General features: G+C 40.1%; 1 protein-coding gene across 1 annotated transcript in view; it reads right to left on the reverse strand.

Annotated features, from left to right (window-relative positions):
- Window positions 1–238: 238 nt before the first annotated feature.
- HSD17B12 (hydroxysteroid 17-beta dehydrogenase 12) overlaps window positions 239–17,441 on the reverse strand; it is a gene marked incomplete at both ends in the record, with an annotated part of 94,608 nt that continues 77,405 nt past the window's right edge. Inside the window, 4 exon segments of the mRNA XM_082000176.1 lie at window positions 239–343; window positions 553–702; window positions 8,243–8,308; window positions 14,111–14,192. Of these exon segments, the coding sequence (XP_081856302.1) occupies window positions 239–343; window positions 553–702; window positions 8,243–8,308; window positions 14,111–14,192 (403 nt within the window).

Here is a 17,441-nt window from a genome sequence, read left to right on the forward strand (position 1 = left end):
TTAGTATGAAGCTCTCCCCCCCCCCCCCCAATATCTATAAACAAATAAAGCCTACTTTTAAATCAATATTAGAAGTTAACAGTCTTGTTTCACCTATATCCTCAAAACAAGACTGTTTTGCTTACTAGAAAGTACACCTACAATTGAAGTTGTTTAAAACATTAGGTCTACTTGGTGCTGCAGCATGGGCATGGAACCTGCAGGAATCCCGGGCTTCCGAGATCAAGTTGTCTCCAACTTACTTCTCCTTCACTTTTTTCAAATAACGAGCTCGTATTTGTTTGTTTGCTTTCATGAGTAAATTAATGACAGCAGGTGTAGGTAGAAGAGAGAAAACCCATCCCTAAAAAAGAGAGGGGGAGAAGTCTCAGCTTTTTATAGCCTGTACTAAGTGAAATCTAACAGTTACCAGGCAGACGCAAATATTACCAACTTACGATTAGAAGTTAAAGAACAAAAATATGTAATATTCAAAATTATTCTTTACTCTTCTTCCATAAAAAACATATACGAAGGACATTCCAGATCCTTCTGTTTTCCAAGGTGACTTACCATGAGCGCATGGGGTAGGCACCCGTTGGTCTGGGACTGCAGGCCTACCGTGCCTAAGGCAGCTCTGACGTACGTTTCAGGACTTGGCTTATCGAAGGTTGGCTTGCGGATTTTGGACATTTTTGTTGCCACATAATATGGTAGAACACTCTGCACAGAGGAAAGTTCATGTTAAGCAGAAAATGCTTTCAGATTAACTTACAGACCCACCAAGGAACTGAAATCATTGGAAATTAGATAACCTTATGTTGAATTCTAGCTTAAGCTAGCCTTCATTTCAATTCTAAGATCACAATATACAATAACAAAAACATTTTTAATCAGATATCTTGTGGGCCATATTTGGAACATGAATGATAGTTCATAGGTCTGTTGACAGTCAGCATCTCCAGCTGGGGCCCTACAAAAACCACCCTTGCAAATGTATGGTTGAAAAGCCTTTCTTACAATTTGCCTTGTAACTTCATTCCACATCTGTTTAACAGAAAATGCTGTAGTGCTGCCTCTCTGTAGTTAACCCCCAATGTTTGCTTGAGAAGGAGGCGCAGAACCCAAGACAGGGATTTTATACTTGAGTAACAGCTCCTCAGTTTGGCAGCTGTACAGACAGAAACATGAAGGAAGGAGGAAGAAGGAGAAAAGCGAACACCAGGACACTTGGAACATTGAGCTTGTAACTCCACAGGGGGTCTCAGAAGAAGGAGGAGATACCGGTAGCAGAGTGGAAGACCTCAAGGACAGAAGGAAGGCTCAAGAAACGGAGTGCAGTTAATGGGCAATGTTAGGAAGAAACAGAAAAAGTGACATTGGCTCTCAGAACTAGCCAGCCCTGCCATAACGGAAAAGCAAGAGGAAGCGGCATGGGTATATTTTTGACAGAGGGTCACTGGTACCACAAAGACATGTCAGTGGTGGGGCAAGATAGACCTGGGGGATCCAAAAACACATTCCACCTATTCCCAGCTCATGCTACTGGAAGGAAAGGGAAATGCATGTATACTCATGCACTAGGAAGCAACCCGCTTTCTTCATAGGCATGGTTTTGGCATTGCTTTCAACTTGTCCTCAATCTAGGCCTCTAAAAAATTAATCAAAAGTGCCCTGGTCTATAACCACTTAATCTGGTATTAAACATACCAGATGTCTCAAGCTTGGAAAGGTTTTTCACAAGGATCTCCTTAGACACTGTCTGTAGCTGTACTAGTGATTCAATACATACTGTCCCTACTGCCCATCACAGTAGTGAGCTCTATGATTCATGTACAGCAGATATCTGAGAAGTGTGTGTCCACTTCTGTTACACTAATGGATCTCAAAATGAGCATACCATCTTGAAACTCAGTATATCTGGGCAAGTTACAGTTTGGAAACCTGCTTCCCCATATTAGTGTCTTAAAGAACAATGATCACACATGCTTGACCTCAGAAACACTTACTATCACACTCTCAGAAGAACAGCACAGCAGGGAAAGGACCACTTGAACTCTCACTGACTATTTATCCATGCCATAGCTGTGCACGTTTCAACAGGAATTTGACAACCACAAACAGAAAGCATTGGTATGTCTGCTCATTCCTTCACCTTAGTACATTAAAACCATGTACTTCTCTCTATAAATAGGACTTTCAATAATGTACTGCATGAGTCCACTTTCCTTTGAAAACGAAAAACATGGAGACCTGAGTTTCAGAAGTGTAAGCAATTATGATCGCCTTTAAAGTCACCAAAGCTGTATGAGGTTTAATAAAGCCAAGTGCCGGATCCTGCACTTAGGTCTCAACAACCCCACGCAATGCTACAGGCTTGGGGAAGAGTGGCTGGAGAGCTGCCCAGCAGAAAAGGACCTGGGGGTGCTGGTTGACAGCCGGCTGAATATGAGCCAGCAGCATGCCCAGGTGGCCAAAAGGCCAACAGCATCCTGGCCTGTATCAGAAATAGTGTGGCCAGCAGGAGTAGGGAAGTGATCGTGCCCCTGTACTCGGCACTGGTGGGGCTGCACCTTGAATACTGTGTTCAGTTTTGGGCCCCTCACTACAGAAAGGACATTGAGTTTCTGGAGCCTGACCAGAGAAGGGCAACAAAGCTGGTGAAGGGTCTAGAGAACAAGCGTCTGAGGGAACTGGGGTTGCTCAGTCTGGAGAAGAGGAGGCTGAGGGGAGACCTTATCGCTCTCTACAACTACCTGAAAGGGGGTTGTGGTGACATAGGTGTTGGTCTCTTCTCTCAAGTAACTAGTGATAGGACGAGAGGAAACGGCCTCAAGTTGCACCAGGGGAGGTTTAGCCTGGATATTAGGAAAATTTTCTTTATGGAGAGAGTGGTCAAGCATTGGAACAGGCTGCCCAGGGAGGTGGTGGAATCAGCATCACTGGAAGTGTTCAAAAAACGTGTGGACGTGGCGCTTCAAGACATGGTTTAGTGGGCATGGTGGTGTTGGGTTGTTGGTTGGACTTGATGATGCTAAAGGTTTTTTCCAACCTTAATGATTCTGTGAAAAGCTACAAATGCTTGGATAGGAAAATTATTCATTTTGTTACCATAACAGCATAGGTACTAGTTTCAGGTGCAGAATGTGAACCTCATCCATTTTTCGGATTACAGTTCTAAACTGAATCTCTAGTTTGATGTTTTGTTTTGTTTTTTAAAAAAAAAACAATTGTAAGCTTCTTACCACCAAATTACATCCCCACGCAGAGTGGCACGATAGTTATAGTTAAAGTTATGTCTTTATGTTAAAGTTTAAACTTTAAATTTAGTCTGTCTTCCTCTGCTCAAAACAGACTTCATAAGTGAACTGCACTACCCAGTTAAGCCACTGGATAGCATGAAGGGGCAAACAATTGTGCATGAGGATACTTGAAAAAGCAAGAATACGGTAGCACTACTGGTTAGTAATTGATCCACAGACTGCAAGGCACATAGAAGCATAGAATTACACTCCAACATTCTTTTCCTCCCAAACACTCTCCAGAAAACAAAGAGAGAGGTATTTAATTTCAGAGAGATTCGATTTACCATATTCCTATTAACTATACCATATTTTAACAGCTATGAAGAGATCTGTTGAATCCCTTCTTCCTCCCTACAGGTTGCTCAGACATTCATGGACCGTACCTAAAACCGGCACAACAGATTAGAAAAAAAATTCACTGCCTAAAGTCTTTTAGCACTTTGCATTCAGGCATATATAATTTGCACTACTTGGGCAAGTACCTGTACAGAAAATTCCTTCTCTTTATCCAAGGGAAAGCTTAGCCTGCTCTCCAGTTTTAAAGCATGCCTTAGAAGTAGCTTGTGTAAATACAATGTCCCTTGTTCACTTAAAACATTTGCTACTACTTACAGCTCTGATGCTTATTAAAATTAGCTGGCACTCAGAACCGGGGTCTTGAATGTTGCATGAATGCAAGAAGCAGGATCTCAAGTCTGAACAGAAACCTCTACTAATTATGCTACAGTCACATGAAAATAAGCCCCCAAAAGTCAGAACAGCTTGTTTACACAATTTTATCACCTATTTTACCTTACTTTTAAAAAAGACCTGAATTCCTGGGTGTTTCTGAAGAAGTTTCTTTCCATTTCTTTGTGGGGAAAAGGAGGGTGGGGGACATAAAGGGGAAATGCAAGAATTGCAGCAGCCAAAGCTAAACTGTACAGAAAGCTAAATAGCAAAGCTGAAAAGCTTTGGAGGAAGGAAAGCAATGCCATTAGCCATTAGTCTGGTGACAGCACACTTTTGTGAATACCTGGAGAGAGAGCTGGGCTTGTTCAGTGTGGTGAAAAGGAGGTTGATGGTGACCCAATACTTGCCTGAAGTTATGTCAAGGGCAGTTATGAAGATGAGAGCTAAACTCTTCTTGGTAGTGCCAGACAGAATAACAAGAGGCAAAACTGTGAATTTTGGCTGTGGACTGTCAGAGTGGACACTAGGGAGAAAGCCTTTGCTAGAAGAGCAGTACAACACTCAAGTAGGCTATTCAGAGAGGTCACAGCCTCCCTGCCCTTGAAGGTTTTCAAGATTTGTCTGGATAAAGCCACAACTAGATCACAATGTAGTCTTAGCAGCAATCCCACTGTAAGGAGAACAGGAAGTTAGACTAGAAAACTTTAAGTTCCCTTCAAACAAACACTTCCATGAATTTGGAACGTAGAAGATTTATTTTTGGTAGAAGAAAACAGGTAGTGAAAGTTTTTACCATTACACTTTTGCTGTGCATAGTAAAAGAAGTATAGAGGGAAAATGCCAATAACTAACTGAAGTTAAAAAAGGGGAGTAAAAGAAAGAGGTAAAGAACAAAGCAATATTTTTAGACATATTCAAAAAGCAAAAGTTTCAGAAGAGTCTGCAGAAACCTTTCAGTGAGAGGTTTTTTTTCCTCAAAAGTCTTGAGAGAAGTCCTTGTAATAATCTTTCTCATTCCTTTTCTTTTTGCCTATCTCTCTCTCTGTGTAAACACACACAGGATTTTAACCTATGCTATTACTGTGCTGCTTCTGTAAAATTAAGTAGGCCTATCAGCCAGACAGAGTATATTTTTAATCTAAAGATGGTTACATTGCAATAAAAACACCACATACTATCAAAACTAAGCTTCCAAAGAGAGGGCAATCCGCTTGAGCAAGACTGATATACTTTACATTGAACTTCAGAAATTGGTAAAATCCCACCTGCTCTTTGTTTTTGCTTTTCACACAGCGGTACTCTGCAGGTATGGGCATGGTAGAAGTTTACTGTTTTAAATTGTGACCTCAGCTGGCAGTGCAACTCTGCAATTAAAAGTGCTACACTTCTGAAGGTCAGAGAGATGAACTTCAAAGAATCTAAGGGGGATGCAGTCTTCTTAAGGGCTTGAAGGACATATGTCAGCTAGTCTTCACAGGAAGATGCTTGTAATATTCATTAGTGGTTTATAGTGACTTAGGCTAGAACAAGATGACAAGGACATGGACTGCAATAAAATTAGCATAAGAAATTGAAGCTCTGACAGCTATTGGTCATCAGGCCCACATAACTCAGAACGGCAATTCACTGTCTACATTTAGGGGCAAAAAAGCAGCACTGTCAGGAATTCAGCTACAATTAGCTGAACACGGGAGTTAGAAAAAGACAGCTTACCACAGCCTCTGAAGTTTTGTATTGGAAAACATAACTGTTGGTACAGAAAGACAGATTTAATTCTTCATTTGTTTTAACGTTAAAAACGTAAGGCACTGAAAACTTTTTTCCTAGCTTTTCCGTGCCCAAAAGGTAGAAAATCTTTCCCATACTATGTACATTCATACTGTTTTTAACGCATTTCACCAAGCATGAGTTACTGGGTTATTTACCTTTCCAGTTTCAATAGGTACTCCATAGTCATAAATGAACAGTACCTGCTCCTTCTTCATTCTCCTCTCAAACTGAGAAGAGTACTATTTTGACAAAATTTGGGGAGGAGGAGGCAAATGCACATAGGTACAACACATCTCAAAGATAAAACACTTTTTTCTCCTGCAAGCATCTGTCTCTAAATACTCTTACACTAAAGGTAACTACCAGCAGCTTTACCTGAGAAAATACCAGAAAACAGAGAAAGAGCTTAGACATTGTACCACAAAAGAAAAAAAAAAGAAAAAAAATCATACCCAGCTCTATTGCCAGTGAAGCTGTGTATTAAAGGAGCTCACACCTCACAGTTTGTATGTAGGCTTGAGCAGGAAAGAAAACCTACCAGAAGGCTTCATATTATTGATGTAGAAAAGATAAATACTCTACCAGTTCCTTCAGTCTCATTTGGAGATTGTGATCACAAATTAAAAGAGGGCCACATTGTGTGTAGATGAAATGGATCGGAAGAACAGCTGTCTAATAATGAAGCTAAATCTGCAAGTAATACAATTTGATCCACACTGGGGAGATAGAAGTAATATAGAAAGGTAAAAGTGAATAGAAAGCTGTAAGGAATTTGCAATATGGTAAAAATTGATCCATTGCAGGATACTTTGTGGCTGAAGCCAGGGAAAGACTTGGAAAGCCCTGTGAAAAGAGAACGCAACAAGGAGACATAAACCACTAAAAGGTGCTCCACCTTCCTCCTCTTCAAGAACTGAGAGCACACACAAACCACCCTGTATGCTGAACCTGTACCTGTTCAGAGTGCTACCTTTTCATGCATCCTTCAATGCTGCACATGGGTTTAGCTGAAGGTACATTCCAGGGTGCTAGGGCACAGCATCAAGCACTCCAAGGAGTTATGCTTTGGGAGCTCTACAGCAAGTTATAACCGGTTATCAGTATAAAACTAATGTCATCTAGTCTGTCCTCAAGAAGGTCATAACAACAGTAGTTAGAAAGCTTTCAGGGACCACCTTTGCTATCTTCCTCTCCACTGCCAACAGACCCCAAAATAAACAGCATCCCTTAAGATACTTAGTATAAGGTTTAAATCTAGATTTAAATGAGGTTCCCATAAAAGTGTCGGTGACTGCATGGGAATAGCTCACCCAGCAATTATCTTTTTTCTTAACACAAACCTCTCTCAGGAACTGGGACAGGACATTATACTAAACAGCTGGGACTAAACATCTGGATACTAAACTGCAGGACATCTCCTGGTGATAAGTTGTTGTTTCGCTAAGTATGCTTAAGGGGGGGGGGTAATCTACCATGTCAAAAAGGTAAGATAGCCTTAAGTCGGTAAAAACTTCTTTATGGTTTTAGCCAGCAACAAAAGCTGTGCTCTCACACTTAATGATTACACAAATAAGGCAGGCAACTTTGTGCCTTACTCCTCGTAGGGCCTTCAGCGTTCAGCTGGTTTTGAGAACCACCATACAGAATAGGGGAATGACAGGCATGGACATAGGCTAATCTTATTTGTAAGAAGATCCCTAACTCAATTTAAAAAAAGATACACTACTGTCTTCACAGTACAGGTAATATCTTACACCACCTTTATCAAACTACCTATTGCTCTGGAGAGCAACTGGTATAATAAGTAATGAAAAACTAGAGTGTTAGCAACCAAAGGTGGAAATTCCAGCTATGTTTTGGAACACTGAAAGTATGTGAGAAGTGATATTAAAGCAAAATCCCATAAAGCTGTGAGAGACTGGCTTGGTTTGCTTTTATGCCGCATTAAAAATATTTAAAACCATGGAAGGGAAACAAATGGGAGGGAAACAGCAAGACTCGTTAGTAACATGGAAACCCAGTACTAAAGAAAATTAAAGCAGTCCATTACATACGAAGGGTCTTTGAGGCTTTTGTTGTTCTTGCTACTATGCTTACTCTAGCAGTTGATTCACTGATGCTGCAGGGACTGCTACTATTCTGGTCTTTCAATGATTACCCATTGAATCTCTGTACAAATGCACTCCAAAAAGTGCATCCCAGTAGATGAAGTTGTATAAAGATGTACTCTACAGATTTGCACACAGTTTTATGGAATATTTTATACTTAAAGGTTCAATTGCCACCGTCAACTAAAATAAAATAAAACACAAAACAAAAAACACCTACGCTTTTTGTTGCTTCAAGATGCATTATTTCAGAGTAACTTAAGAAAGCTGCAAATGGGATCAAAGGAAATCCTTATCCTTAATCTGTGTCATATATTCATTAATAAGAGAATATGCTGATTCCCTTTTGTTACCAAGACACCAGTGTTGCTGTGGTAACCACACTTACATGAAACAAACTCTACTCACCTGCACAATGATGCCCTTGCTCTTGTATTCTGCATGGAGGCCTCGGGAGAAGAAATCCACAAAAGCCTAGAGAGAAAAGAAAGGAAACATACAGCATGTTACACATTAAAAGGGGAACTATAGTTTGCAGGGTTTCATAAGCGTATTTGAATTACTATTTAGAGTTCCTGTTTTCACAGTGAAAAACCTTAGGTTTTCAAAGAAACTTTGCATATTAGAGCAATGCCATGTGAATAGAAACCCTATGCTTATGAAGTGTTTTTACAGAAGTGAGCCTCAATCTAAACAAATAAAACCCTTCTTAGTTTAGAAGGAAAAGGAACTAGTTTTGTTACATAAAGCCTAGTTTAAAAAGGAAAGTAAGACTTTGTATGTTCACATTGTTCACTACTTATGTCATCTCCTTAGACTTTTTTTCTTTTTAAGAGTGATTTAAGTAGGTTTCTCTTGTCCACGGTTTTTAAAACACAGTTTTTAAATACTTTGTCTCCTGCCTTTACACTTTTAAGAAATGCCACCCTATGGTGATACTCCTTCCTAGTCCTGAAGTCCACCTCCACAGATTTTCTTTCAAACTTCTGGAAGTTTTAGAAATTACAAGAATAAAAGTTGAAAAAAAGAAGTGAAAGGGCTTAAAAGGCGGATGCTAGTACCTGCCTTCAAGATGCCCTCACATCTCTTAGAGCCTCCTCCATAGCCATGCTGAGAAAGTATTGTCCTAATAACCCAAGGCTACTCAGCAGTTCAAACCAGCATAAATTGCCCCACCTTGAGTTCTTCTAAACCACCTTTCCAATTCTCCTTCCTGCAGTGCAACAAGACAAAATATCAGGTTCTGCTATGGTTTCTTGTTTTAGTGAACCAATACAGTCAAGTAGGATGAATGGAGTACCTTCAGCTGAAAGAACTAAATTATCTTATTCATGCTTGAAGCTAAAATAAATAGTAAATAAATTAAGTATTTAAGAAGCAGTTGCTTCAGACCAGTTTCAAAACAAACAGCAAAGCTCTAGTATTGCACCTGCTTTACAGTCTTCCTTTGGTCACCATTGTCCCCAGTGGATTAACATAAGTCCTGACTGAAACCAGCACTTAAAAGTTTGCAGTGCCCTGTGTTTTTCCTATCAAGGTCACCCCACTGAACTCAGCCTCTACAAAAAGCAACATAAACACTCCCATGCTACTGGGCTATTTCTATAGACACTCTTCTGAGCATACATAAGATCTGAAAGAAAAGTAGGTTTTGCTGTGTGGCAGATAGGTCCTCTTATTCTTCATCTTCAAGTTGCATGTGCAAGCTAGGAGGAGACTCATTAAACCAAAAGAGCTTATCTTCTCTCCAACTGTTCCTTCCTTCTGCCTTTCCCACAAGTATAAGTTCTTAATGAAATTCAGTATTCAACATGAGCCAGACTCAAAATCTGGTCTAGCAGCAATGATTTAAGTGAGCTAGCCATCCTACTGCAACAATAAGGCACTTGCACAGACATGCAAATAGTTTGGTGCAGTCCCTGAACACAGTTGCCAGACGTATGTGTGCTAACTGCACAGAGTATATCAATAAACTATTAAAAATAAATAAATAAACCTATATTGTGTTAATCAAACTGCTTTGATCACTCAAATTCCTAACTATTTTTACATGACAAGAGTCTTGAAGTCAATTACTGCTCCAAATATGGAGAGACAGTATAAAAAGATTGTCATCTCTACTGGTTGCAAAGACCTTGCCATAAAGAGGATGTTCATTTTACATGAGAAGAAAAAGCAACTTCCAGCATCCAAATAAACTTTGGAGTTTTTCTTCTTGAAAAATTTATTTCAAGACAAGTTGGGATTTCTACTTCCAGATGCTCATGCTCCCCAACAACCTTTAACTTAAAATAGTCTTAATGCTGAGTAAACATCCCCTGAATAAGCAGATAAGCATTGCATGCAGGAAAATTTCTTCTCCTTGGATATCCAGTAACAAAACCAAATACTAAAGACATAGGGGAGGGAAAATCATATTTCAATTCTTGCACCCTCAGCAAGTTTGCAGATGACACCAAGCTGAGTGGAGCGGTTGACACTCCCAAGGGATGGGATGCCATCCAGAAGGACCTGCACAAGCTCGAGAAGTGGGCCTGGGTGAACCTCATAAGGTTCAACAAGGCCAAGTGCAGGGTCCTGCACCTGGGTCGGGGCAACCTCCTGTAGCAGCACAGGCTGGGGGATGAAGGGATCGAGAGCAGCCCTGCCAAGAAGGTCCTGGGGGTACTGGTGGATGAAAATCTGGACATGAGCCAGCAATGTGCGCTCACAGCCCAGAAAGCAACCGTATCCTGGGCTCCATCAAAAGCAGCATGGCCAGCAGGTCGAGGGAGGTGATTCTGCCCCTCTACCCTGCTCTGGTGAGACCTCAGCTGGAGTCCTGTGTCCAGCTCTGGAGCCCTCAGCACAGGAAAGACATGGACCTGTTGGAGCAGGTCCAGAGCAGGGCCACAAAAATGATCAGAGGGATGGAACTCCTCTCCTATGAGGACAGGCTGAGAGAGTTGGGGTTGTTCAGCCTGGAAAAGGCTCCAGGGACACCTTATTGCAGCCTTCCAGTATTTCAAGGGGGCTTATAAAAAAGACTTTTTAGCAGGGCCTGTTGTGGTAGGACAAGGGGTAATGGTTGTAAACTGGAAGAGGGTAGATTTCGCCTAGATATAAGGAAGACATTTTTCACAGGGAGGACGGTGAAACCCTGGCACAGGTTGCCCAGAGAGGTGGTAGATGCCCCATCCCTGGAAACACTCAAGGTCAGGTTGGATGTGGCTCTGATCAACCTGATCTAGTTGAAGATGTTCCTGCTCACTGCAGGGGGGTGTTGGACTAGATGACCTTTAAAAGTTCCTTCCAACCCAAAGATTCTATGATTCTCGTTAGTATTAATGCAGGTAGATGAGTAAACCTGTCAAAAAATAGGACTATGTTTCCTTTAAAAGTGTCTCGTTTCACTGTAAAATAGGGAATTCTCCACAGGAAGGTTAAAGAGTTGGACTGTGTCTGTTCCTGATAATTAGCCAAAGCCATTGACTTAGACCTGAAGGATACTATGCTTTAAACCCCCTCTATACGGATGAGGAAAAAAGCCCTAGAAATTGCAGATACAGTCTTTCTACAGCTACATTAGGGGAGTCACTTTCATGCATACTAATCTTGCTGTGGTACAAGATGAGCAGTGCTGAGAATAGGCAGATTACTCAACCTGTAATTGAGTTTCTTAGGGGGAGGGCAAGAAATATTTGAGATTCTCATTGAAAAAAGGACTAACTGAAGCAGTGTAAGGCATATTATCACTAAAATCAGAAGCTCAATTCGTTCCATAAAGTTGAAGGCACTGCCACAACAAAAGTGACCTTTTGTATTAAAGAATGGTGCTCTTAGGAAACAGGTATTTCAAGAGCAAATTTCATCAGGTAAAACTAATTCAGGCTTTCATGATTTTTAAACTTAAATATCCCCTCCTTTAGTATGAATAGTGTGCATCAATTCCTTTCTGGAAATATGAAGACATTACTGAGAGTCTAGAGGAAACGTAGGTCCATTCTGACAGGAGTGACACTACTGAAGGTTTCTTCATCCTGTCAAGGTTCTGCTTAGACTCTGAAATCCTTGAAGTATTTAAGGTAATTACCTGAAAAAGCTGTAGTGTCATACTGCTTTAATACCAGTCTAAATGTCTCTTGCATTTAGTTTTATCACGTATACTTCAGTTCCATACTGTGTACCCATATTCTGTCTTTACAGTGTTAACTGGAAATCTTTTAGGGGAACATTCAGAAGCCCCTTTGGGAAAAAAATAAGACCAGCTGCAGAAGGACAAAACTGTCCTAGTGACACAAAGAGAAACCAAAGCAGATAAATTTAACATTAAATGTAGATCCAGAGTAGTAACTTACGAACTGGTAAAATAAACCAGCCTGTTGTGGAAGAAGACCTGGAAATTTCAGTAAAAGGAATGTTTGGCTAAGTAAGGGGCTTCTTGATGAACTAAAAATGAACATATGAGATACAGAAGCAAGAAGAAGTAACAGAAGAGAAATGTAAAACATTAGTGGGTACTTCAGAATAAAATCCAAGCTAGGAAAAGACTAGCAAAGGACATTAAGGGTAGCAGCAAAGGATCCTACAGGTATACTAGTTTCAGAAGGAATTTCAGAGAAATGGTGCATAAGGGAGACAACCTAGAGATAAAGGACAGAAAAAGGTTAAGATATTCAACACTTCTCTTGCCTTTGCACAGCCAAAGCCTGCTCACATGCCTCTGCATGCACCAGTTTTGTTTAACAAAAGGGATAGGCAGAGGCAGCAACCATTTAGGGCCTACTCAGAGAAGCTGAATATATTCAAATCCATGGAGCCACCATGGATTCACTTTAGAGTGCTGAAAGAACTAGTCCCTATGTATACAAGTCTGCTGCCTACAAGATCTGAAAAACTGTGGAAACTACGGGAGGTCTTTGACAACTGCAAGAGGGATAACATACCCCTCCTTGAAAAGGCAGGAATGATCCTGTCAGCTTTAACTCAGTTTGTGGAAAGATGCTGGAGCACTCCTCTTGGAATTAATTTCCAAGCACATAAAGGACAAGAAGATAAATCAGAAGCAGTCAACACAGATTTACCAACAGCAAATCATGTTTGACCAACTAAATTGCTTCCTGCAATGGAGTGGATTAGCTTTGTAGATGAGGGAAACAGATTTTTTTTATATATATATAAACTATGTATGTGTGCGTGTATGTATATTTGCTCTTCAGTAAAGCTTTTGACACCTCTGCAGTGTTCTTATTTGGAAGTTGAGCAGATATGTGCTGAGATGACAAACTGATGGCCAGACTGAAAATTGGCTGGACCACCAGGCTCAAAGGGCCATGATTAATAGCTTGACATCTGGCTGATAACAAGCAGAGAACCTTACAGATCAATAGCAAGGCCCATATTCTTCAGGATCTCCTATCAGCAACCTAGATGATGACACAGAGCACACCCTCAGCAAATTTGCAGATGACAACATTAGATGGAGTGGCTGACATGACAGAGCTTCAGTTCAGAGAGACCCTGATAAACTTCGTTATTGTTAAACATCATGAGTTTTCTCAAATGGCACAGAGTAAAATGTGAAGTTCTGCATACTGAGTGGGGTAACGCCATGCCTTAATTGTGGTCGAGTAGCAGGCCTGCTGCAAAAAAACTGGAATTTATGGTGGCTGACAGGGAGAAGATAAGCCAATAATCCATTCACTGCAAGAACATCAAATGACATACTTGGGCTACATTAGCAGGATGTATGATCAGCAGATCTAGGGAAGTTGACTATTTGGTAATGGCAAGACCCTAGAGCTCTATCCTTTCTCTTACCTGAAAAGCTAAACTTAAGACAACTAATAAAAAAGAAGGGCCAGAGAAGCAAGCAGAGACTCTTCCAGCAAGGACCATAAGAGTCCTGCTTAAATACATGTATCTACATATATATTGAAGATTCACGTCTTCAGTAAGATTAGGGGAAAGAAGTTTCGAAGTCAAAATAAGAAAGTGTGTTAAAATTTAGTCAATGTCCTTTCTCAATCTCACACTAAGCTTGCTTGGTATACTAGCATCCTTTTCTATGTAAAAGTAGAATGCATGATGAAATACATAAAATAGTCATTTCCATACCAGTAAACCCTTGCACTCATTTTTCTATTGATCTTCCAGCTTCCACTATTGGAAAAATTTAAGTTAGAAACTCAGTACTTCTAGTTCATGAAAGCACCACTAGATGGACACCAAAACATTTATTCCTGTAGTGTTGGCTTATGTTTGAGGCTTGATTCCAGTGTGGAAAAGAACACTTACCTTGGTTGCGGAATAAAGAGTCAGCAGTGGAACTGGATTCACCCCAGCAGCTGAGGAGATATTCAGGATCACCCCTTTTGATCTGAAAGGCAGTGAAGATATATTATCATGAAATAAAGGAAACATCTTTCATGTTTCAGAAAATTACTACAAGCCTAAAGAAAACCTTTAGGATGCAACTGAGATTAGGATCTGTTTAAAAACCCCAACCAAATCCTAAATTGAAATTTACTAATATGACTTTAAGCACAATCTAAGTATTCAAGAAGCTGGTATAAATCAGAAACAACTCCAAGGTCAATACAGCAAGAGAATCAAGCTCCATACATATATACACACACACACACTGGGCTAAACTATGCGAAACCGATTGAGTGAAGTTGGCACAAGTGTGAAAGGCAACTTCTAAATCTAAGGCTAAGGTGGCAGAAATGGCAACACAAGTCTGTTGTATAGTTTACACTTTGATAATCCCTTTCATCTTCTAAATGTTACTTCATCGTCAAGATAGGAAGCATCTGAATCTACTGCTAAAGACAGAAGTGTTTTAATACAGTATTGAAGATATTCAGTGGATGAATACAGAAAATAAGAACTGTTTTACAGCTGTATTACAGTAACACTGAAGGTATTCTACGGTAATATTTCAGTAAGCATACCAGTCTGAAATTAGCTATCACCTATACTCTGCCAAGCACTTCTAAAGTGTGTGCAGGTAGGACAGAAAGTGAGACTCCTGGACTTCCCAACCCACTGACTGATTTTGAGCATGTCTATTTCTGAGACTAGTTTTATGTACAAAAACCAGACATATTATTTAGTGCTAAGTAGAAAGAAGAATTAGTTTTTAAAGCTTCAGGCAAATTAGGGTGAGTACACTATTAGAAGGTGCTACCAGACAGTCCAACACAGTGAAAGATGCATCTCTGCTGCTTCTTACCCTGTAGTAAATTCAAGCCTTCAGTAAATTCAGTTTACCTGAACCTACTAAGTATGCCATGTTTAGTGCAGAGTGAGAACATTCACGCAGGTAAGGCATCACGCAGCTCAACTCCTGCAGATTCATATATGAGTTTCTCATCATATTTGTTCATTTAAGCACACTCTGTGCCGCTGCTGCCACAATAATTTAAGTAACCATCTTAAAAACAAACAGTTGAGTTTAAGTTACGATTAAAAATTAAAATTATGTAACTCTGAAAATTATGACAATAGATTCAAGCCAACATGGCTTCTGCCATGACACAAGCATGAATTAAATCTGTGATTGATTCACCTCTAGACATGAGATGGCTAATGTGACAGAAAAGAATCATTTCAGTCATTCAGGATTCTGAACACCTTTGCCAGAGTTCACTGTATTTTTCATGACTTATCTGCAAGGCTTGGTTAGTGAAATAAAGTAGTAACATGGATCAAAACATGTAGTATGGAGAAAATAAGACCACAAATTAATCATGAATTTTCACGACAGCAAAAGGTTAACAGCAGATGCCAGAAGTTTTTCATATCAAGACAGGTGGTGCTTGTGATATTTATTCATAAGCTCAGATGGGGATTAGAAGTGAAATGAGTATTCATGCAGTTTTTAAGAGATTACCAGATTGGAGAATACTGTAAGGAACTTCTTAAAGAGCTCAGACTGCTATGTGAACAGACTACAGAATGGCAGATGAAAAATCAGTATTAACAAAACCAACAACGCATACTAAAGAAAATAACATGAATTAATCATAAACCTTGCAGGACTCTAAATCAACTATCTGCTCCTGAGAAAACCTGAACGTAGTCCAGAAGGAGTTCTCTTTTGTGCAGCAGTCAGCAAAACCAGCCAAAGAACAGGACAGTGGGGATGGCAGGGACAGACCACCACCACTGAGATCTTGTATTCCAGTCTACGGAACACTTATATTTGGAGGGATAAAAGAGGGAAATATTAAGAACCTGATGATTTAAGAAAGAGGAAAAGAAGAAAAAAAAAGACCCTGATAAACTGATTAGGTGAAAAGATTGGTTCAATTTAGCTATTTAAGAGACTATTAAGAGCAGCCACGATAAGAGTATATAGACTAATGAATGATGAAGATCAAGATCTTGATTTACCCTCCCAGAATACAAAAGAAAGATGACATTTAAATAAATGAAAGACTGAAATTTAGATCCGATAAAAGGAAGTGCTCTTCCCCTATTCAGACTATGGGAGTACTTGCCACAAAACTTAGTTGAGGACAAAAGCTTAACAGGATTCAGAAAAGGATAAGCATTTATATGGATAAACACAAGCTTCAAACTTATAAAACAAACTGAAGCTTTAGAAGAGAGGCTGGCATTCAGGCTGTAAAGCACTGGTCTCGCAGCGTCTGGCTAGACTGCAACTTTTCAGCAGGAGTAATGACCAGCATCTAGGTACAGTGAATTAATGGTCTGACCCAGTGAAGAAAACCCTTTTGGAAACACAACAAATTAATAGCAGCCCCATGCAGAAGCTCCATGTATTGGTCTCTTTGAAGCAGTCAGTGCCACTGTGGGTTTTGTGGTTTGTATTTTTTCCTTTATAAAGAAAACAGTCCTAGCCTTAGAAGCTCGTAACTTAAAACCTCGAGATAAAAGGAAACTGAGAAGCATGTGTGTAGGGGGAACACTTCCAATTACTCCAATTACAATTTTGCTTCTCAGAGGAATCACAGAAGAAATGTTTTTAGGGAGGGATATGAAGAACTACGCAAGCATCAATGCGGCAAAAGAAATTTTGGCTCCATCCAACTCAACTGCGCAGTTAATAAAAAAAAAAGTTGGTCAAGATGAAGAGAGCCAGGCCCACACCCTCACACCTCCCCATCATTCTACCTTAAGTGGTCCAGCACCGGCGAGGCTATATTTAGCCATCTCCCTGTTGCTGTGGCAACCAGCGCCTGCTCCAGCTGCACGCCAAGTGGAAAGAGCAAGCTTCCTCTGTAATGTAATTATGCACTTGCTACTTCCCTGGCAATAAATACCATAGTTTGATATTTATCTAGAAACAGTCAACTGATTTTTGTTGTTGTTTTTTTTGTTGTTGTTGTTCCCAAAGACATCAAGCCTCAATTTTCCGTTCTATGAGTCTCCCACCTTAGACAGTAGCCTGAAAATTTACAAGGGAACTGCTCATTTAAGTGTAATAGGAAGCTGCAGATTATAAATTGTCACTTTAAGTATTCAGAGCTCGGGAGAGGAGCCACAGCAGAGAATCTAAATGCCATTACCAGAAGTGGCATTCATCTAATGCTGCTATGTTTATTATAAATAAAAAGTAACAGACACACCAAGATGCAGTTGTGTTTTCTCCTTACAG

The sequence above is a fragment of the Phaethon aethereus genome (assembly GCF_964289735.1).
Source record: "Phaethon aethereus genome assembly, chromosome: 5".
In the NCBI taxonomy this organism is placed as follows: domain Eukaryota; kingdom Metazoa; phylum Chordata; class Aves; order Phaethontiformes; family Phaethontidae; genus Phaethon; species Phaethon aethereus.